The following is a 22,254-nucleotide window of genomic DNA, read 5'->3' as shown; positions in this document are numbered from 1 at the left end:
GTGAGGGCACAGTTGAAGCCAGCCAGGCAGAGGGTTTGTTTTCTGAGGGAAGGTGGGGGGGCGATGCACACAGGCTGGCAGGAACCAAAACGGAACGGCTGGGTCTCTGCTGGGTCGCTGCTATAGGGAACTCACATGCCTCTTCCTTTGGTTAACGGTCCCCCTTTCTTCTGCCCCCCACAAGAGTTGGGGGCTGCAAGAAAGCAGGTGTATGTTGGAGGCTTAAATGGGCACAAACTGTGCCCCCCAATCTCTGAATCCCTGCCACAAGCTCTGCTGGCCACGAGTAACCCTCAGCATCTTGTGTTCCCGCAGTGCCAGCTGTGAGGGTCCCCTGCTAATCCAGTCTGCTCTCTTTCATCCCCACTGCTGGGGGGCCAGCCTTCCGGAGCTCCTCGCCTGTGCCCTTTGTCAGTGGGCAGAGGTGGCACTTCAAACAGAGGCAGCTGTTTCCTCTGAGAGCCACGTGCCCCCACTGGTGCCACCCTTTGGGCACTTCCATCCCTCTCATCTGGAACACGCAAGCTGGTGACGCGGGTTTCCTCCCTCAAGCAGGCCGGGGCCTTTTCTCCTGGGTTCCCCCCACTTGAGAGCAGGAAGCTGGCTCGATGGGCCCCTCAGCTGCGTGGATCGGGCAGGCTGAAAGACGCCTGGCCTGCTCCCCAAATCTTTATAGTCACACCCACTTTTGAGGGCTCTGAACGCAGGGTGGCTCTCCAAATCTTTACAGTTTTCTGCACCGGAGGGCCAGCGTGGCTTCCAGCAAGCCGCACCAGCTTATCTTGGAAAGGTTGTCTTTTGAGAGGAGGCTGGATAAACCTGCCTTGGGGTGAGGCTGCCTGGCTCAGCCTCCTCTCCCAACGGTGCTGGGGCGTAGCAGCCCCTCCTTCTCTTGGCATCCACCAGAACCCCTTTCCCTTATTTCCTTGGGGCCAAGAGAGGACCTCCTTGACCCTCTCTGCTCGACACCAGCACGTCAGAAGAATGGTTCCTCTAAAGGCATGGGTCTTCCCGGGTGGAGGTGGGCAGATGTTTCAGGCTGAGGCCCACATCTGGGTCTCCATCTGCTTTTTAGGGCTCTGGGTTGGATGAAACCCAGATGTGGCCCTCTCTGAATGGTGCTTGCTGCCCCTTGACCTGTTCCACACATTTGTGGGAGCTTCTCCCCACTGGCCCATGCTGTAGTCTGGGAGACTGGTGCGCCAAGAAATCAAGCAGCTTGAAGGCTGGCTGGCTGTGGCCCCACAGGCTGTGAACGGCCCTCCTCTCTGGGCCAGAATCTGTGCCTTTTCCCCTGCTGGCCTGGAGGGATGCTTCAGACCTTGCCCTTTTGGGTAAGGTTGTTTTCTGCCTTCCAAGAACGGCAGAAGTCAGCAGGAGCTGAGCTGAGTAGGGGTCAAACTGGTCTTGTGAACGCTCCAACCGGCCCGTTTCATGATTCAGTGTGGCTTGAAAAATCCTTGAACAAGATCACGGGGGGGTGGGGTTGTCCTGGTACGGACCCCCTGGAGTTACACAAGCCCGGCCCAGCAGATGTCCAGATTGGCAGGAAAGAAAATCATGGTGCCGTTGCGTCTTTCCGCTGTGCAAAAACCTCTTGCGACTGGGTTCCTTTTGCTCTGTCGTCAGCGCGGGAGGATCCAGATCCTGCAATCGACTCGCAGGCCACTTCATGCACTGATTTAGGAATCGCAGCCTGCATTTCGGCCACCACCCCTCCCCTTCACGCGTTGGGGGATCCATTTCCTAACGTTCTAGGGAGAGTTTTCTCTGATGCCTGGCATCTGCTGCTACTAGAAGCCGGGTTTGGCTTAAGGAGGAGCGGGTGATGAATTGGCTCTGAAATGCTGAAGGTTTTTAATTTTTTTATTTGTATAACATTAAAAAAAAAAGTTTTCAAGCAGTTTTTAAGCCTCTGAGTTCTTTGAACATGTCTGTTACTCCTTTTTCTAATTTAGTAGACATTTAACATTATGAAATAAATTGACAAATGATCAACAGTAAAAATGTGCTGGGCTGAGTTTTGGGGCCTGGATTCCCAAATTCTCTCCTTAATCTTGAGAGGAAGATCAGGTATATCGGGGTACAAGAATGGGGAGAAGCCTCTGCTGCCAGGAAGAGGGTCTGCTTTGTGAAGGAGGGGGGGAAATGCTCTCTGCTGGGACTGGGGGTTCTGGTGTCGTTCCGATCACTTGAAAGAGCCAAAACTACACCTTGATCTATTGTTGATGGGGATCTACAAATTTCCGGGTTTCCCAGAACTCTTCCTTGGGCACTGTCATTGCAGATGCTTCAACTCAGGGGTCCCCAATATTTTGGAGCCTGTGGGCTTCTTTAGCATTCTGACACAGCGTGGTGGCGTCCGCCACAAAATGGCTGCCACAGGAGGTGGAACCAGCCACTAAATGGCTAGGGTTGCCAGATCCCCCTTCGACATTGATGGGAGGTTTTGGGGGCAGAGCCTGAGAAGGGCAGGGTTAGGGGAGGGGCTTCAATGCCATAGAGTCCAATGGCCAAAGTGGCCATTTTCTCCAGGTGAACTGATCTCTATAGGATGGAGATCAGCTGTAATAGCAGGAGATCTCCAGCTAGTACCTGGAGGTTGGCAACCCTATAAATGGCGGCCACAGCTTACCTGCAATCGCTCAGTGAAAATTCTTGTGTTGTGGTGGCAGCTGCTGGCAAAGCAGCATTTTAAAAAAATCTGCACAGCCAATCAGAAGCCTTGCTGGGCAAAAGCCCCGCCTGGCCTTATATCACTTTCTAAAAACACTTGGTGGGCACCAGGGACCCCCGGGCTTTGAAAACTGGATGTTTGTAAAACACGCGCTTTATTAACCTCACTTTTGGTCAAAACTCCTTAAGCAACAGTGTAAATATTGTGAGTTTGAAACAATGTGTTATTTTACTGTTTTCCCAGCCTGTTTGTAAAGTGTCGGTTCTATAAAAAACGTATCACTCCGTTACACAACAAAGACACACAACTGCTTTAAGAAAACATAACAAGGGGGGGAACCCCAAGAGAACAAATGCAAAACAAGCACAATGAAGAAGAGAAATGAAAGACATAATAAAATCTTTACAATTATTGCTCTATAGTTTGTTTTACAGTTTTAGCAAGAGGGTTTTGCAGCTTTATGGCCAAAGGGCACCTTAATATCTGGCTCTGCTGCTCTTGCGTGTTGCTGGGCCCAGCCCTACAAGCAGCGGCATTCTGCCTGGGCTCACATCAAATCCTGCTGTCCTATCCTGGGTATAATTAATTTAATGAGGCTCCTGGATTTACGTGGGGGGCAGTGAAGCCTTTTGTGTGTTTCTGGCCCCAAAGAGTACCCCGAAGCTTGCCAAATGCAGCAATGGAGGTTGGCGCTGCCCTCGCAGAAGGCCTGGCATGGTTGGTAAACAGCAGAGCTGGCGGTTGTGGGGTGGACTTTGCTCCCGAGGCCCCGGGTGCCACCTGCCTGGCCCCTCTCCCCATTTGGCCTGCCAGAGGTACCCTTTGGAACCTCTTTTCTCTGTAGTACAGAATTAACCGTCAGAAGGAAAGTCTGGGGCGAAGAGCTGAAAAGGTTTTACGTGCAAGGGGCCAAGTCAGAAAGAGGTCTTAAAGATGGCCATTAAACAAAACAACAACCCTGCTTTCAGGCACATGCCAAAGGCTTTAAGGCTGATATTCTACTCAGACTTGCTGCTGGCAGGGATGCCGGCTCTTGAGCTGGGAAATTCCTGGAGATTTGGGGGTGGAGCTTGGAGAGGGGAGGGAGCTGGGCAGAGGTGGGATGCCATAAAGTCCACACACCAAAGCAGTCATTTGTCTTCAGGGGAACTGTTCTTTGTAGTCTGGAGATCAGTTGTAATTGGGGTTGCCAATTCTCGGTTGGGAGATTCCTGGAGATTCGGGAGTGGCACGTGCCTTCCAAGCCACAGAGATCAGTGCCCCTGGAGAAAATGGCTGCTTAGGAGGGTGGAGCTCTATGGCACCACATCCCCTCTGAACTCCCTCCCCTCCCCAAACCCTGCCCTCCTCAGGCTCCGCCCCAAAAACATCCCGCCAGTGGCGAAGAGGGACCTGGCAACCCAAGTGGCATGCAAAAACATTTCCAGGCAGGTCTGAGCCCTTGCTGACCTGGAGGCAGGACCCAGATCGTTCCCCCAAATAATTCGCTCTGCCACAGACAAAGGCCTGCCCAAACCCTGCCCTCCCCAGGGGCCACCCCCAAATCTACAGGAATTTCCCAGCCTAGAGTTTGCAGCCCTAAACACCACCACCACACCACTACCACTACTGTTCTGGTAGCTGGCAAAATAAGTGAATTGTGCTGCTAGACAGCAGCGAGAAGAGTTCAGGGCACAGAGAGAGACTTTGGCCCTGGGCAGATTCCCTCCCTGTGCCGGATACAGCCTGAACCGCCGCTGGGAATTCTTAGCAACCTGAGGACACAACTCCGTCTGTCCAATTTCAGGTCCCAGTTAAGTGGTGTGGTGGTGGTGATTAGGGTTGCCAACTATAGGCTGGGAAATTCCTGGAGATTTGGGGGTAGCCCCTGGGGAGGGCAGGGTTTGGGGAGCCAGGAGACTTTAGTAGGGTCTAATGCCACAGGGGCCCCCCTTTCCAAGCAGCCCTTTTCTCCAGGGGAACTGATCTCTGTACTGTGGAGGTCAGTTGTCATTCTGGGAGATCTCCAGGCCCCACCTGGAGGTGGGCAACCCTATTTTGGTATCCCACCATTTTATCCTCACAGCAACCTGTTGAGGTGGGGTGGGCTGAGCTGAGAGGGACTGGCCGCAAGTCACCCAGGGAGCTTCATGGTGACCTCATATCTTTCTTATCTAGTCGGACAGATGGGTGTTTGGCAGGTGGGTGTATTCTGATGGGTGTTTTTCTGCTTTTCCCCAAAGGTCAGAGGGTCCCATGCCCCGCCACGTGCATGCCGTGGCCCCAGACGGTGGCTGGGGATGGATGGTTGTTCTGGCAGGCTTTGTGCAGACAGCCCTGGTCTTTGGGATGATCCGCTCTTTCGGGGTCTTCTTTGTGGAGTTTGTAGAATATTTCAGGGCGCCCTCTAGCACCGTCTCCTGGATCATGTCCCTTGGGGTCGCCGTCCTTCAGTTTGCAAGTAAGGAGGGGGGGGACTTTTAAACTGGGAGTTGTTTCATACCTGAAGGTCCCCCTGCTCCCTTAGGATCCTGCTTGACCACTCTGGTCATCTTTGAAGGCCCAGATTCAGGGCACCCCACCTTCTGTGGTTATGCAACCCAGGAGAGGGCCTTCTCAGTCATGGCTAGGGTTGCCAGGTACAGGTTGGGAAATAACTGGAGATTTTTGGGGCGGAGCCTGAGGAAGGTGGGGTTTGGAGAGGGGGGACTTCAATGCCATAGAGTCCAATTGCCAAACCGGCTATTTTCTCCAGGAGAACTGATCTTGGTCACCTGGAGATCTCCAGCCACCACCTGGAGGTTGGCAACCCTAGTTGTGGCACCGAAGCTCTGGAACTCTCTCCCAGGGAGATTCGTCTGTCCCCTTTTGTTGCTGTTTTCCTCCAGTGGGTGAAGACTTTTTTTTGTTTCTTTTGGTATTCCCTCAGTGATCCCTCCTCCCTAACCAATGTTTTCATTGCAGTTTTTACGTTTTCTGTATATTTCACTCTGTTTTTTAATTGTTTTACTGAAGTGTGTTTTGGGGAGTCTGATTTTAAGGGTTTTAAAATGTGATTTTATCACGTATGCTTAGCCACCTTGGTGGCCCTTGTAAGGGCAGAAAGGAAGGATACAAATCTTTTAAATACATAAAATACCTGCCAACACTAGAATAACTGAAGGATAAAGATTTGGTGCCAGCCTAAAAATCCTGTCTTCTGGCTCCATACACACCGATTCACGCAGAGAGTCAGTAAAACAGGACCTGGTTATTTCAAACAGAACTTTTAATGCACTGCAAGCTTAATAAAAATTAGGTAGTCATTCCTTTTTGTTTAGTTATACTGGAAAAAAGCATCTCTGATGACATTTCCTTCTGCCACATTTCAAAGTTAGCAGTTGATTCTGCAGGAAAACTAAAGGAACTTCTTTTTTGTTTCATCATGGTGCTAACCTGTATGAAAAGTCTCTTCCAATTAATGAGTGTTAATTGAGTGGCGGCGTTAAGATTGCAGAGCTACTGAGCTCTTCCAGGACAGCCGGTGTTAACCTAGCATCTCACCTCTTGCCACATGGACTGTGTGTTCCAGAAATTATGTAATTTCATAATTACACAGCATGATTTTACTTGTCAGGAGCGTTCCCTGCTCAGTTCCTCACAGCATGCTTATTCTAACACAGGGATGCCCAACGAGGTACCCATGGGCACCATAGCGCCCACCAACACCTTTCCTGATGCCTGGTGTTTTCAGGAAGTGGGCAGGGCCAAGTGGGGCTTTTGCCCAGCAAGGCTTCTGATTGGCCACTGGAGATTTGATTGGCTGTGCAGATTTTTTTTTGGCACAATGATTGTCACTGTGTGATTGACAGTAAGCTTCGGCAGGCATTTTGTGACTGGCTCCGCCTCCAGTGGCAGCCATTTTGGCAGAACTCCAAAGCTGCCCGCAGGCTCAAAAAGGTCAGGGACCCCATTCTAGCAGGCAAGTTATTGGAAGAATGCTTTGCATGTCAGACTGACCAGTCCCTCTTTGGTGTTCCCCACAGGTCCAGTGGGAAGTGCTCTCAGTACCTGCTATGGGGCACGGCCAGTAGTCATGATCGGTGGGCTCCTCTCCGGGCTGGGTTTGCTGCTGGCCTCCTTCTCCGTCCACCTGACTCACCTTTACCTGACCATCGGCCTGCTTGCAGGTGCCTGCCTTTCCCAGCCTTCTTCCAGCAGCACAAAGAGCCTAGGGTTGCCAACCTCCAGGTACTAGCTGGAGAGCTCCTGCTATTACAACTGATCTCCAGCTGATAGAGATCAGTTCACTTGGAGAAAATGGCCACTGTGGCAATTGGGCTCTATGGCATTGAAGTCCCTCCCCTCCCCAAACCCTGCCCTCCTCAGGCTCCGCCCCAAAAACCTCCCACCGGTGGCAAAGAGGGACCTGGCAACCCTAGACAGAGCCGGGCTCAGGCCTGCTACAAGGAGACCCTGAAACAAGGAGGTCATAAATGGGGGGAATCTGATCAAACCTGCCTTGACATGTAGACACACTTGCCAGGGAATTGCTTCCTAGATATTATTTTTAATATGCTAAAGCACCTCTGTTTTTGACAAGCCTCCCCAAACGTGTTTCAAATCCATGACCTCTCTGGCAATCTTGGGTGACACTGGAAGGCTATGGAGGTGTGTTAAAGGACCTTCCAAGCATCTAGCAAGGGCAGGACTTAAACTGAAATAGTGCTGAGCCCCATAGTCCATATTTGTCAACACCAGGACACTAAAAGTAGTGATGTCATGGCATTTCTGAGCATGCGCAGAGTACCTTTCCCTCGCCACGCCTTCCGGAAATTGGTTTTTCAGGGGAAATATATCTTGGCTTATTTGCAAAGTTGACCCCCCCCCCACACACACACACACACTAATTTTGAACTGCCAGGCAAGGGACAGGGACTGTGGCTCAGTGGTAGAGCATCTGCTTGGTATGCAGAAGGTCCGAGGTTCAATCCTTGGCACCTCTAGTTAAAGGACCAGGTAGAAGGGGATGTGAAAGACCTTTCTCTGCCTGAGACCCTGGGGAGCCACTGCCTTTCAGAGTACACAATACTGACCTTGATGGACCAAGGGGGGCCTGATTCAGTAGAAGGCAGCTTCATGTGCTCAACACGAGCCTTTAGCAAAATTGTGCTCCTTTCCAAATCTCAGCGCCTGCTTTTCTCCCCGCAGGGTTCGGCTGGGCCCTCGTCTTCACCCCTTCCATGGCCACCGTGTCTCATTATTTTGAGAAGCGCCGAACGCTGGCCATGGGCTTGACTGTTTCAGGGGCTGGTGTCTCGTCCCTGGCCTTTTCCCCACTCTTCCAGTTCCTGCTGGACTCATATGGCTGGCGAGGCGCGCTCATGGTGGTGGCAGGAATGTCTCTGAACTTGGTAGCATCCGGGGCTCTCCTGCGGCCCTTGGTCTTGGAAGGAGACCAAGTGCGCAAAGGCCAGGCGGCAGCTTCAAAATGGCCCGCGACTCTCGCCACGCTCTTCAGCCTGGAGCTCCTGTACCACGGACCTTTCATGTGTTACGTCTTGGCTTTCGTCCTGGTAGATGCGGGGTACTTCATCCCCTACGCGCATTTGGTGGCCCACGCAAGAGAGGTGGGATGTGACGAGTACCAAGCCGCCCTCATTATGTCGGTGGCTGCCGTCGCGGACATGTGTGGCCGAATCTTTGCTGGTTGGCTTGCTGATTCTGGGGTCTTTGGCCGCCCCCTCCACAACCTGACTCTTTGGACCATCTTAACTGGGGTGTCTCTTGCTCTGTTGCCCCTGGGGCACAGTTACATCTCACTCGTGTTTCTGGGCATCTGCTACGGGTTCTTTGCTGGGGCCCTTGTGCCTCTCCAGTTCTCTAGCCTGATAGAAATTGTGGGCACTGGACGCATGCTTGGGGCTATCGGGCTCATGCACATGCTGGAGAGCATGGGGGCTTTGCTGGGGACCCCGCTTTCAGGTACAGGGTTCCGTTGACTTCTCTCGCTAGAAGGTCCCATGGGGTTGGAAGATTATGAGTAGTGGGTGTCCTGGTTCAGAACAAATGTGGGTACTATCAGAGGAGGTGATGAAAGCCACAAAATATGGCAGATAGTTTCGGTGGGTGGCCGTGTTGGTCTGCATGCAGTGGGAGAGCTGGTTTCAGGTCCAGGAGCACCAACAAGAGACCAACAAGATTTGGGGGGGGGGAGGGTATGAGCTTTTGAGAGTCAACTGTGGTCTCTATGATGCTACAGGATTTGAATCTAACAAAACGTGGTGGCCATTTTAAAGGGAGGATAATTGACCCTACAAAGAGTGGCATACAAAAATCTCCCCTTTGTTGAGTAACATCAGCAGACACCTTTGGGATGCAAAATGCAAACACATGTGGTTACAGGCCATATATTATGACATACATCCATTGTTACAAATAGCACCATCAATAATAGTTCAAATTAGCTGATATAAAATTCTTATCCAGTTAGGGTTGCCAGGTCCCTCTTTGCCACCGGTGGGAGGTTTTTGGGGCTGTGCCTAAGGAGGGTGGGGTTTGGAGAGGGGAGAGACTTCAATACCATAGAGTCCAATTGCCAAAGTGGCCATTTTCTCCAGGTGAACTGATCTCTATTGGCTGGAGATCAGTTGTAATAGCAGGAGATCTCCAGCTAGTACCTAGAGGCTGGCAACCCTATATCCAGTGCTTGTTCTCTTATTTTAAACAGCAATCACTTTAAATGGCTCTGAGCCCAACCTTTGGGTTGGTTGGGGAGAGTGGGGTAGAAATGTAATAAATAAATAAATAAATGAAAGTCCAGGATGAAGTTGTGACTCTTGATTGAAAATGTAGCTGGAAGGAGTTCATGAGACCATGTATTAGTCTTGTAAGAAGGTTTTACGTATATTTGTGGAAGCTCTGGTGAAGGTTTGCACGAAACGGGACCAGGAGCCAGCAGCCCATCTGATTTACTGATTTACAGCGTCATTGTCTTCAATTAACAGTCACAGCTTCATTCTGGACCTTCACGTGGTTGCACTTTAAAAAAGAGAATAAGCACTGCATAATAAATTTATATTAACTATCTTGTAGGATCGATTGAATTATCGCTAGTTTGCCTGGCACTCCAGAGGAGAGGGGGAGTTCCCGAGAGGTCCTCTCCCAGCCCCGATTGATTCGGGGTCCCAGCGGGGGGGGGGCAATTTTGTGAGATAGCTTGGAAGGCCCTCCTTTCGGCTTGCCAGGTTCCACTGGAAGTCCCCAGTACTTTTAATCTTCAAGAACTTGAAGAGCTGTCATATAGAGGAGGGTGCCGAGTTGTTATCTGTTGTCCCAGAAGGTCGGACCAGAACCAACGGGTGGAAATTAAATCAAAAGAGTTTCCGTCTAGACATTAGGAAGAATTTTCTAACAGTTAGAGCGGTTCCTCAGTGGAACAGGCTTCCTCGGGAGGTGGTGAGCTCTCCTTCCCTGGAGGTTTTTAAGTAGAGGCTAGATGGCCATCTGTCAGCAATGCTGATTCTGTGACCTTAGGCAGCTCGTGAGAGGGAGGGCATCTTGGCCATCTTCTGGGCATGGAGTAGGGGTCACTGGGGGTGTGGGGGGGGAAAGGTAGTTTGGAATTTCCTGCATTGTGTAGGGGGTTGGACTAGATGACCCTGGTGGTCCCTTCCAACTTGTTGATTCTGTGTGTTTACAGCTTCATTATTTTCAACCAAGGGTCATATATTATATATGTCATAATATACGGCCTGTAGCCGCATGCTTTTGTAACCCTATAGACAACCCATCAATTGCTACCCTATGTTCTAGGTTTCTCTTGGTAGAAGAGTAGCCAGGTAGTAACTGCAGGTGGTGTTGCCAATGTGCTGAAAGCTAACCAGGGCCTTTTGTGTTCTAGGGTGGCTGAGGGACCTCACGGGGAACTATGCTGCCTCCTTCATCACGGCTGGCGCCTTCCTCTTGGCCAGTAGCTTGATCCTGGCCACGCTCCCAAACTATTTCTCCTGCTCTAGGCCGTCGGAAGCCAAGGAGGAGGGTGCACTAAGGCCTCAAGACCAGGATGCCTTGGAGTTAGGGGAGTTACCACAACAGGACAGAGAACTTTCACAGCTGGAGGCAAAGAGAGAGAAGTAACCGAGTGGCTGCCCAGTGCAGCGTCAATGGGGTTTGGGGAACACGGCCAGGTCTCCGTCCCGGTTTCTGGGAAACCGTTTTGTTCTTTGTCTGTACTTGTCAGAAAGAATCTGCTGGTGATCTTGCAAGCCAGGAGGAGGGAAAGTTGTGAAAAATCGGAGAGGTTTCCTCTTCCTTGGCAGGCTAAACCATTGGTAACCCACAAATATAGTCCATAATTTCTGCAGAAGTTTCAACAGACCTGATCCGGCACTGGTGTCTTAAGCATAGTGGAGAAGGAGCTACATTTGGGGTGGAAGGGGCCTGGTAATTCCATTCCTAGTTTGTGACGCTTCTCATAAACATCATTGGTGGAGAAATTTAATTTATGCCAAGGGTCTACTCCATTTCACTTCTAAAGGGAAAAAAATATGTTTGAGGTATGGGGGCACTGTTGAGTGAGGAAGGGTATGATGTCTTTCTTTATAAAAGAAAAGCTGAAATGTGCATATAGTGGGACAATCCCTTGTTCTTTCACGCACTCCGAAGTGACAGCTTTTTAAAAGTTCCAGGATTTCTCTGGTTCTGAGGCAGGTGGAAGTCAAATGTTATTAATCACAGGCACTGGGTAAGAGGTACTTCTGCCAGCTACACTGAAATACAAGCTCTTCTGTTGCTGGGCATATCAATGGAACCCGTTTCAGTATTTTCAAAGCGCTTGTAAAAAGAGGCAACGTGCTGTTAGGGTCACAGGATCAGGCTTGCCCGGGGGAGATCTGTGTTTAAGTCACCGGGACTCTGCCCTGAAGTTAACCGGGTGACCCCAGGATGCTCACGATCTTACCATCGAAGCTACCACAAGGTTCTCATGTGGATAAAGGAATAAAGGGAGCATGAAACAATGCATACCATACTTCCCCCTAAAAAAGATGGGATGAGAATCAAATAAATTAAAAATAAGTTAGAAAAGAATCAAAGAAGGAGAAGGAGAAGAGCTGGTTTTTATATGCTGACTTTCTCTACCACTTAAGGAAGAATCAAACCGGCTTACAATCGCTTTCCCTTCCCCTCCCCACAACTATCCCCCTGTGATGTAGGTGGGGCTGAGAGCTGCTAATAGAACTGTGACTAGCTCAAGGTCACCCAGCTGGCTTCAGGTGGAGGAATGGGGAAAACAACCTGGTTTTCCAGATCAGAGTCCACCACTCCAAACCACCGCTCTTAACCACTATACCATGTTGGCAAAAGGATGCAGATCTGTACAGCCAGGCCAGAGACTGGTGGTAGAGGGGTCTCTGGGCTGTGTTCTCATGAGCAAAACTGGTCTTCGGGTTGCCCCTGCTCCCTGCAAAGGTGTCATCTGGGTATAGCTCAGTGGGAAGTCCCCAAACCACACCCTCCCAAGGCTCCATCCCCAAATCTCCAGGAATTTACCAACCCAGAGTTGGCAACCCTAGTCAGAGCAGGCTGTGGGGAGCAACCTTGGAGGTTCTGCTCATTGACCTGGAAAATGTGACACACCTGTAGACTTTGCGCCAAGATTTTATGATAAGAGGCATTGGGAAGGTGGGCCAGCAAAGGACTGAACCTGTTTTCGCCTCTCTGGGGAAGAAAAAGCAGTTGGAAAGGGGGAGAATTTCTGGCCATTTGTGCATTTCTTGCTGTTCCTGCGGCCACTCCTTAAGTCTCCGTCTGTCTTCCGACGATGAGGAGGCAGCTGTGTCTGAGGCAGAGTCCAGCAGGCGCGTAAGCAACCCCACAGGACGGGGGGCTGCCCACTACCCAGAGGGGCTCTTTCATTGCACCGACATGAACCCCCCTGTACGCTCTGAGCCTCCTGATGGGGGCTGGGGGTGGATGATCGCCTTGGCAGCTTTCCTGCAGACGGCCCTGGTCTTCGGGGTGATCCGATCTTTCGGGGTCTTCTTTGTGGAGTTCACGGTTCATTTCGAGCAGCCGTCTACTGCCGTCTCCTGGATCTCCTCTGTCACGGTGGCCGTGTTGATGTTCACCAGTGAGTATCTGATTCAACAGCCTTTGGGTGCACAAATCCAAACTCTAATATGATAAATTTAACAATGCTCGAGAAATTACTGGATTGGGGGCTGAAACACACTCTGCACGTGCTTGAGACATTCTCGCTTTATTCTTATTTTGCATATTCCAGCAATGAGCTGGGTGGGGACTGAATAGTGGATATCAAACCAGGTCCCCTATAACCCTCTCCTCCGCACAGGTCTGAAAGGGGGAATAGCCCCCTGCACTCCTGATTGTGCCTCTGACTACCCTCCTGTGGCTCAGTGGTAGAGGCTCTGCTTGGCATGCAGAAGGTCCCAGGTTCAATCCCTGGCATCTCCAGTTAAAGGGAGTGGGCAAGTTGGTGATGTGAAAGGCCCCTGCCTGAGACCCTGGAGAGCCATGGAGTAGGGCTGTGCCTCAGTGGCAAAGCATCTGCTTGGCATGCAGAAGGTCCCAGGTTCAATCCTCGGCATCTCCAGTTAAAGGGTCTAGGCAAGTAGGTGATGTGAAAGACCCTGAGACCCTGGAGAGCCGCTGCCAGTCTGAGTAGACAAAACTGACTTTGATGGACCCAGGGGCTGATTCAGTAGAAGGCAGCTTCATGTGTTCTACACCATTCCACTTAATACAATACATCACACCATCAATGATAAACTGCCAAGTTCAACATTTTACACCTTATTCTTTTAAAAACACCTCTAAATCCAACTGTATTGCATGACTGAGATTGTTCCAAAACATTTCCAGTTTGCTTGTTTCCCAAGGCGTAATTTTGCTGAGATCGAGCTGCATTTTGTCAGGGGTGGGGGCATGTCTTTCTAGGGCAAGGGTCCCCAACCTTTTTAAGACTGTGGGACTGAAGGTGTTCGAAGGTTACCTAGAACCCTGTCCCATCAAGTTGATGTGTGGTCTAGAATATTGTTTAGGGCAGGGGTCCACAAACTTTAGGCTGTAGGCACAGTTGGAATTTAGGGTTGCCAACCTCCAGGGGAGGCCTTGGGATCTCCTGGAATTGTAACTGGTCTTCAGACATCAGAGATCAGTACCCCTGGAAAAAATGGCTGCGTTGAGAGGTGGACTCTATGGTATTATATCCTGCTGAGGTCTCTCTCCTGCCCAAACCCTGCCCTTCCCAGGCTCCACCCCCAAAACCTCCAGGAATTTCCCAACCCAGAGCTGCCAACCCTAGAATTCTGACTCTGTATGGGGGCAGCAGCCAAAAAATAGCCACTGTGGCTTACTAAAGCAACCTTATTACAAACTCTGCATAATCAATCCAATCTTCAACAGCCAAAGCCCCACCCAGCCTCGCTCACTTTCTAAAAACACTAGGTGGGCACCAGGAAAGATGCTGGCAGGCACCATGTTGCCCATGGGCATCACGTATGGGACCCCTGTTCTTGGGGGTTCTCCTTCCCTCCTAGTTCTCCTCTAGCCCCAGCCTGTGTCCACCGGAGGGGGGAAAGATTTTGATCGGCCCCTCTTTGGCGCTCCCTACAGGTCCTTTGTCCAGTGCCCTGGGCGCACAGTATGGTGAGCGGCCGGTGGGCGTCGTTGGCGGGCTCCTCTCGGGGCTGGGGCTCTTCCTGGCCTCCTTTGCCACGAGCCTGGCTCAGCTGTACCTCTTCATTGGCCTCTTCACAGGTAAGCCCAGTTCTGTTTCAGTAACCCCCCCCCCCCTTGTTTCCCCTCCTGGGACTCCTCTGACTTTCTGAGCAGCAAAACAAGGGCCTGTGCCCAAAGGCTGTAACTGGGCAATGGTGGCACCTTCTACTTGCCCGTAGGATTCAGAAGTGCCAGGGAAGAGAATCCGTTCCATGTAAACCCCCCCCCCCCCGTTTTTCTTTTGTGTCCTTCAGGCGTCGGTGGTGCCCTCATCTTCTCCCCTTCCTTGGCTTTGGTAGCTCAGTATTTCCAGCGCCGTCGTGCCCTGGCCAATGCTTTGGTCTTCTCCGGCACTGGCATTTCTGCGTTGGCTTTCTCCCCACTCTTCCAGTTTTTGGTGGATTCCTACGGTTGGCGTGGAGCCCTCCTGATCGTGTCCGGCATGGCCTTCCACCTGGTGGCCTGCGGGGCTCTCCTGCGGCCGCTGCCCTCGGCCAAAAACAATTCTTCGGTGGCTCCAGAGTGGGAGAGCCAGTGGAGCAGGCTGGCATCTCTCTTTGGGCTGAGTTTGCTCCACCACCGAGCCTTCATGACCTTCTGTGGGTCTGGAGTGCTGATTACAGCGGGGTACTTCATGCCTTTTGTCCACCTGGTGCCCTATGCCAGGGAGACGGGCTTCGATGAATACCAAGCGGCCTTCCTTCTGTCGGCAGTGGGCATCGCCGATATAGCCGGACGCCTGATAGCCGGCTGGCTGGCTGATTGCGCTCCTCTGCGTCTTGTCTACCACCTCACCCTCTGGACCCTCCTGACGGGCATCGTCTTGCTCATGATGCCCCTGGGACACACTTATACCCTGATGGTGGCCCTCAGCATCGGCTATGGGTTCCTGGCCAGTGCCATCATCCCACTGAAGTTCTCCACTCTGATGGACATTGTGGGCACAGAGCAAATAATGGGCGCTATTGGACTGATCCACCTGATGGAAAGCTTTGGAGCGCTGGCTGGGCCTCCGTTGTCAGGTAAGGAAGAGAAACAACTTGGAACCTGGGAAGGACGTGGTCTAGGCAGGCCTAACAAGGAGTCCAGCTCCGTGGCAGTCGGGGGGAGGCCATGGCACCCATTAGGGTTGCCAACCTCCGGGTGGTGGCTGGAGATCTCCCGCTATGACAACTGATCTCCAGCTGATAGAGACCAGTTCCCCTGGAGAAAATGGCCACTTTGGCAATTGGACTCTATAGCATTGAAGAAGAGGAGGAGTTGGTTTTTATACTCCGACTTTCTCTACCACTTAAGGGAGACTCAAACTGGCTTACAATCACTTTCCTTCCCCTTCCCCACAACAGACATCCTATGAGGTAGGTGGGGCTCAGAGAGCTCTTAATGGAACTGTAACTTGCCCAAGGTCACCCAGCTGGCTCCATGTGGAGGAGTGGGGAAACCAACCCGGTTCTCCAGATCAGAGTCCACCGCTTCCCTTTCCAAACCCTGCCCTCCTCAGGCTCCGCCCCCCAAAACCCAGGTATTTCCCAACCCTAGCACCCATAGAAGAGGGGAGGGCCCGGGGAAGAACCAGAGGGTCATCGTCCAGAATGGGCCACCTCAGTTTACTGCCATGGATGAAACCTTGATGTCATCCGTAGTCAAGCTTCATCTTAAACCGCCCTTTGCAGTCCAGCCTGGTCATTAAGGAGCTGATCCTGGTTACTTGATCTTGTGCCTACGATGGGAAGGACAAACTAGGCAGTGCTGGGGTGGTCCTGGGTAGGGTTGCCAGGTCCCTCTTTGCCACTGGTGGGAGGTTTTTGGGGCAGAGCCTGAGGAGGGCGGGGTTTGGGGAGGGGAAGGACTTCAATGCCATAGAATCCAATTGCCAAAGTGGCCATTTTCTCCAGGGGAACTGATCTCTATCGCTTGGAGATCAGCTGTAATAGTGGGAGATCTCCATTTAGTGGAGGTTGGCAACCCTAGTCCTGTGTGTGTGTGTGTGTGGGGGGGGGGTTCTGTAGACACAATGGGGACCTGGGGGGGGCTTTCAATGAAACGGAGAGGCCTGCGCTTGGCACATGCCTAAAGACTCCTCTGTCAGAAGCCCAAGGCTCAAAGGGTGGGTTGTGTCATCATTTTATGGCCAGGAATGGGGGAAGGATTTCCATCTTTCCAATTCAGGCCCCTTCCAACCTGGGCTCACCGTGGAGATGGAGCGATCACTCACACACAAGGTTTTCTTGTCTTCTCTCCCGCAGGCTGGATCCGGGATGCCACCGGCAGCTACAGAGCTTCGTTCCTGGCAGCTGGCGCCATCCTCATTGCGGGCGCCTTGGCACTTGTGGCCTTACCCAACTACCTGCCCTCCCTCCCCACAGCGTCTCTCAAACAATCCAAAGAACCCAATCCCTCTCCCACTGAAGACAGAGGCTGCAGGGCTGAGCAGAGTTGAGCTGCCCCACATTTAGTTTCTGAAATAGGCCACGGCCCCCAGAGCAGAGGCTTGGTTCCATGTTTACATTTGCAGGTCATACATTCAAAAAGTGAGGCAGGGGGAGGAAGGAGATGTAACAACCATAGGAGAGGCCTGACTCAGTGGTAGAGCCTCTGCTTGGCATGCAGAAGGTCCCAGGTTCAGTCCCCGGCATCTCCAGTTAAAGGGACCAGGCAGCAGGTGACGTGAAAGATTCTGGAGACCTGCTGCCAGTCTGTGTAGATGATACTGACCTTGATGGATCAAGGGTCTGGACTCAGGATACGGCAGCTTCACATCTTCGTGTAACTGTGCTGCTGCACAGATCGAGACACAGGGCCAAAAATACAAAGTTGATTGTGAGAAGCACCCTGGCGTGGGGCCCTCGTTTGGGGTCAGGATTGATAGTAAGTGACTCAAGATCAGAAGGGCAGAATTACTGTTACAGGAAGGATATTACAAAGAAAGACAGGTGCACACGCGTACACACACACACACATTGGAAATTAAACTTCTGGAAGACTTGCTGGGTTGTTCTTTATCACTTTATTGCGTCTCTCCCTTTCACACTCATGGCAGTCACCCCTCCCAGCGCAGGCCTGCTTGGCTTCAGCCAGACATTCAAGCCTAGCTGATAGAAAGTTGTAAGGTACAAGTCCTGGGTTCCTGGCTGAAGAAGTCCCATCGCCACCGCAGACCTGTGTTGGCACAAAACCCCATCACTGCCGTGATCACATCCTGGGGCGGGCGCAGGACATTTTCATATCTCAGGGCATTGGCTGGTGAGAGGAACCGATGCCGAAGGAGGTGCCAGCAGGGCGTGGGGTGCGCCTTGGGCCCTGGGAGGGGCCCCATCACCCCCACAGGCCCTGCAGCCGGCAAAGAACGACGGGAGGCCCAGGAAGACGAGGCTGGCCGAGAGGACAAAGGTTCCGCCCGCCAGGAACGAGACCGTGAAGGCGCCCGTTACGTCTCGCAGGAAGCCTAGGGAGAATCCATGGGGAGGAGAAGAAAATGTTAGGGGGTTGAGCGGCCAGCACCAGGGTGGCTTTAAAAGGGGAGACTGGGACAGCTTCGGGGAAGAGGAAAGGCCCATTGACAGCCGTGACGGCTAAATGGAACCTCCAGGATCAGAGGCAGTTGAGGTCTTGTAAGTACCTGGAAGTAAGTAGAGGGCCCTTACCGGACAGGGGGGGTCCCAGCAACCCCCCAACACTCATCACCATCAGGCACAGTCCAGTGGCGTTCATGACACGGGTGACACCAACAATCTCTGGCAAGACTCCAAAGGCCACTGTGGCAAAACTCCCTGCGCTGACGCCGTACAGCAGTGCCAGGATGAGGGCGTCTACGTAGGAGGAGGCAAGCGGGAGGAGGAGGAGGCTGCAGCCAGTGAGGGAGTTCAGCAGTACCAGCAGACGGGCCGGCACGATGAGGCGACGGTCAGCAAAGCAACCGGCCAGCAGGCGGGCCAGGGCATCAGACAGAGCCGCGACGGACACCAGCGTGGCAGCTTTGTAGGGGTCTAGGCCCAGTGCCCGCCCAAAAGGCTCCAGGTGCACGTAAGGGGTGAAGTACCCGGCCGCCAGCAGGGCAGTCCCGAAAGAAAAGGCCCCAAACCCTCGCTGGGTAAAAAGAGCCCAGTCAAACAAGGATCCCGATTCCAGCCGGTCCCCCTGCAAGACCAGGGGCCGGAGGAGGGCCCCGCAGACCACCAGGTGCAGGGACAAAGCGGAGGTCACCAGCAAGGCCCCGCGCCAGGCGAGGGACTCCGCCAAGAGCCGCAGGAGTGGGGAAAGGGCGAAGGAGGAAAGCCCGTTGCCCGTCAGGGCAAGGCCCATGGCCACGGAGCGCCTGGAGGAGAAATAGCGGGCGAGGGTGCCCATCACCGGGGCAAAGGCCAAGGCCCAGCCAAAACCTGCAGGGAGACAGAAGAGGGAGAGAGCTAGACCAGGGCTGCACGGGGAAGGGGGGACACAAAAGCCAAACCGGCACCAAAGAGGCTCCAGCGTTGTCTGGCATGAAGGAAGCTGCGGATATTTGAGCCTCGCTCAGACGAATAGCAACAGTCTTCGTGTGGAACCCCAGGATTTGGTAGATTTATCCCCCAAGGTGTTTGTGCATCTCCCGCTGGGCCTCCCTCCAATGGCACAAAAGCCTCCCAAGCCAGAGCAATGGAAAGTCGACCCCTCCCCCTACTGTGCCCTGGCCTGGATAGCCCAGGCTGGCTGACCTCATCGGATCTCAGAAACTCTTTCCCTGGAGGTTTTAAAGCAGAGGCGAGATGGCCATCACTTTGCCCCAAAGTGGCGCAGTGGTAAGCTGCAGTACTGCAGTCCAAGCTCTGCTCACGACCTGAGTTCGATCCCGACGGAAGTCGGTTTCAGGTAGCCGGCTCAAGGTCGACTCAGCCTTCCATCCTTTCGAGGTGGGTAAAATGAGTACCCAGCTTGCTGGGGGTAAAAGGAAGATGACTGGGGAAGGCACTGGCAAGCCACCCCGTAAACAAAGTCTGCGTAGGAAACATCGGGATGTGACATCACCCCATGGGTCAGGAATGACCCGGTGCTTGCGCAGAGGACCTTTACCTTAGATGGCCATCTGTCAGCAATGTTGATTCTATGACCTCAAGCAGATGATGAGAGGGAGGGCATCTTGGCCATCTTCTGGGCATGGAGTAGGGGTCACTGGGGGTGTTGGGGGGAGGTAGTTGTGAATTTCCTGCATTGTGCAGGGGGTTGGACTAGATGACCCTGGTGGTCCCTTCCAACTCTATGATTCTATTATTCTAAGCTAAGCAGGGTCAGCCCTAGTTACTACTTGGCTGGGAGACCCCCAAGGAAAACTAGGGTCACTACACAGAGGCAGGCATTCTGTTCAATATTTCAGCATTTTCTGGGAGCTGGCATCTAAACTCACCTGTCAGAAGCCCCAAGGTGAGGTATAACTGCAGCAAGCTGGTGCTAAAGGAGGCCCACAGAATGCCCAGAGAGGACAGCAAGCCGCCAGCCACCACCACCGGCTGGGCTCCATAGCGCATGCTGGCAGCCGTGCCAATGGGACCTGGGACAGACCAGGATGGAAGATAGTTGAGTAAGGGTTAACAGCACAGGCAAGCAGCAGTGGGACTAATTCCCGGGAAATAGGGGTAAAACCAGCAGCAGTGAAGACACAAAGGTGACCCCTGTCTTCATCCACAGAGATAGTCCACTGGATTCCAGCAGGTGGGCAAATGACAGCCCCCCCACCGGGCAGCCTCGGTGGTGCCCTCTGCAACACTCACTGGCAAACTGCTCCGTCGCCAGGGCAATGGCCGTTACCCAGGAAATCTGGGCAGCACTCGCGTCAAAGGCTTCCACGAGGTCTTCGAAGAGGATGCCGAGGGACCGCAAGACCCCGTAGGTGAGGGAATTGGCCAGGAAGCCAGACAGGACTATCAGCCAGCCCCAGCCGCCATCGGGGGGCTCTTCGAGGGGTAATGACATCACCAGGTGGGGAGGGGGGATTCCTGGACAAACTAGTGCACAGAAGAAGCAAGAGTTACAAAGGCGGATGCCAGAACCAAATCTGCTTTTATTACCATGTGGGACTTTTTGGATGCTTTCACACATACTGAATAATGCACTTTGAATCCACTTTCAATGCTCTTTAATGATAGTTTGCAAGGGGATTTTGCCATTTCACACAATAAAATCCAGCTGCAAAGTGCATTGAAAGTGGATTGAAAGTGCATTGTTAAGCTTGTGTGAAAGCGCCTTTTGAGTTCGTTGTACTCCCTTTTGGACTTGGGGAATTCATCCAAAGGTGAGCCAAAACAGCTTCTCGATGGCATACCTGGATGACGCCGCCATCTACAGTCTGACTGGGGAACAGCATCTGGAACATGTGAGCAGTGTATCGCAAGACCTCCTCAAGGCCGGGCTCCTGGCCAAAGCCCCCAAATGCCAGTTTGGACTGGGGGAGGCGCATTAAGCCTAACCTTCCAAAAGTAGAAGCTATTTCAAAAATGGCTCAGATTCACCACACAGAAGCCTGACACCCAGTCCTCGCGTGCCCAAGCTGGATTGGCCGTTCCAGACCTGCCCTGCAGGGAGCAGAAATGCATTGTGGATCACAAATGGATGCCCCCAAGCTGGAGGAAAGTAGGAAGGCAGGCAGATGCCCCCCAGGTGAACCATGAGCCCCCTTTCAAGGTTACCCCCCAAGGCACTCGTGCCCACCATTACCCTGCGAAACCCTGACCTTGATCGGGCTCCCTCCCCCCATCATGATGCACATTCTTTACCCAGCCCCCACCCAGGAATGCTGCTCAACACAGAAATTACTTAACTTAATCCTGAGTCAAAGGGGACAATTCAGAACCGGTTGGAGCAGTAGGTCCTCAGTCCTTGCAACCCAACCCACCTGGGAAATCTCAATTTTCTGGTGGTGGGGAGGAGAGGTAGGGAAATCCTGAGAAAATAGCAACCTTGAAGGCTAAAGAAATGGGGGGCAGAGGACAGGGGCTTCAGCATCCCACATCTGCAGCAAATGACAGTTTTTCAGGAGGGGGCAGAATTATAGTGAGAGCCAGCCAGGATCCGTGGCTTCACTGACTGGCAGGGAAGTCAGGTCCCATAGAGGAGCAGAGAGATGATGCAGAATTCAGGGATGGAGCAGGTGAAGAAGAAAGCAGGCCTCTGGGATCTCCCACCCCCACTTACATCAAGCCAAGACTCCTACTCTTTTAGGGCAGGGGGAATACAAGGAACCCCTTTGGCATGGGATGAGAGGCTACAAGGGGCTTCACATGTAAGCCATGCCATCTTCAAACAGTGTCCTCCCCATCATATCACAGACTGGGTATCAGATCTACTTGATTGCCCCCCCAGCACAGAGAACACAGAACTCCTGCAAACACCCCCCCGAGTCCCCTTTACCTGCCCCTTCAACCACGCAGGCCTTCAGGGATGCCGCTGGAGAGGGCTCTCAAATGCCAATGCTCCCCAGGGAAGAGCAGAACGGCACTTAAGGTGGCAGCAAATGGGCACGAGAGAAACCAGACCCGATCCCCGCCCAACTGGAAGGGCTGCCACCTTTTGTACCCAGGAGGAGGCTCTTTCCACACCAGGCAGAAATTCAGAAGGTGCCTCTCAGCCACCTGCACAACTGCATGCCAAAGGATGAACGCCGCCTCGGTCAGATCAGCACCTGCTTTACTATGAAAAGACCATTAAAAAATGTAGCAATGCTATAAGAAATTGTGTCTGCTTGGGGGGGGGATGCTGTTTCCTGAGCTGTGCTGTGTGTGGGGCAGCCACTGCCATCTGGGAAACAAGATATCAGCTCTCTTGGGCATGTGCAGAGTGACCACTTATCAGTAAGGCAACAGGAACAGGCGTAACTGATGAAAAATGTGAGATGTGACCAGCGAAGA

At 52.6% G+C, this 22,254-nt stretch overlaps 3 protein-coding genes across 3 annotated transcripts; 2 read left to right on the top strand and 1 right to left on the bottom strand.

The window, feature by feature from the left end:
• The first annotated feature begins 4,912 nt into the window (after window positions 1-4,912).
• LOC130489826 (monocarboxylate transporter 13-like) lies at window positions 4,913-10,774 on the top strand. The gene is made up of 4 exons (XM_056863621.1): window positions 4,913-5,117; window positions 6,682-6,825; window positions 7,847-8,620; window positions 10,539-10,774. Exons 1-4 carry the CDS (start codon window positions 4,913-4,915, stop codon window positions 10,772-10,774), a joined length of 1,359 nt encoding a protein of 452 aa, XP_056719599.1.
• A 1,788-nt stretch (window positions 10,775-12,562) lies between these two features.
• LOC130489825 (monocarboxylate transporter 13-like) lies at window positions 12,563-16,817 on the top strand. Its single transcript, XM_056863620.1, has 4 exons — window positions 12,563-12,767; window positions 14,273-14,416; window positions 14,632-15,399; window positions 16,624-16,817. The coding sequence occupies exons 1-4, from the start codon at window positions 12,563-12,565 to the stop codon at window positions 16,815-16,817; spliced, it is 1,311 nt and encodes a 436-aa protein (XP_056719598.1).
• A 781-nt stretch (window positions 16,818-17,598) lies between these two features.
• SLC16A11 (solute carrier family 16 member 11) lies at window positions 17,599-20,807 on the bottom strand. The gene is made up of 5 exons (XM_056863618.1): window positions 20,702-20,807; window positions 20,122-20,355; window positions 19,758-19,901; window positions 18,022-18,756; window positions 17,599-17,822 (listed from the first exon to the last, which is right to left on the bottom strand). Exons 1-5 carry the CDS (start codon window positions 20,805-20,807, stop codon window positions 17,599-17,601), a joined length of 1,443 nt encoding a protein of 480 aa, XP_056719596.1.
• Window positions 20,808-22,254: the final 1,447 nt, after the last annotated feature.

The sequence above is a fragment of the Euleptes europaea genome, chromosome 18, assembly GCF_029931775.1.
Source record: "Euleptes europaea isolate rEulEur1 chromosome 18, rEulEur1.hap1, whole genome shotgun sequence".
NCBI lineage: Eukaryota > Metazoa > Chordata > Lepidosauria > Squamata > Sphaerodactylidae > Euleptes > Euleptes europaea.
Note: the sequence above shows the minus strand (reverse complement) of the source record. Positions and strands in the feature narration are given on the sequence as shown.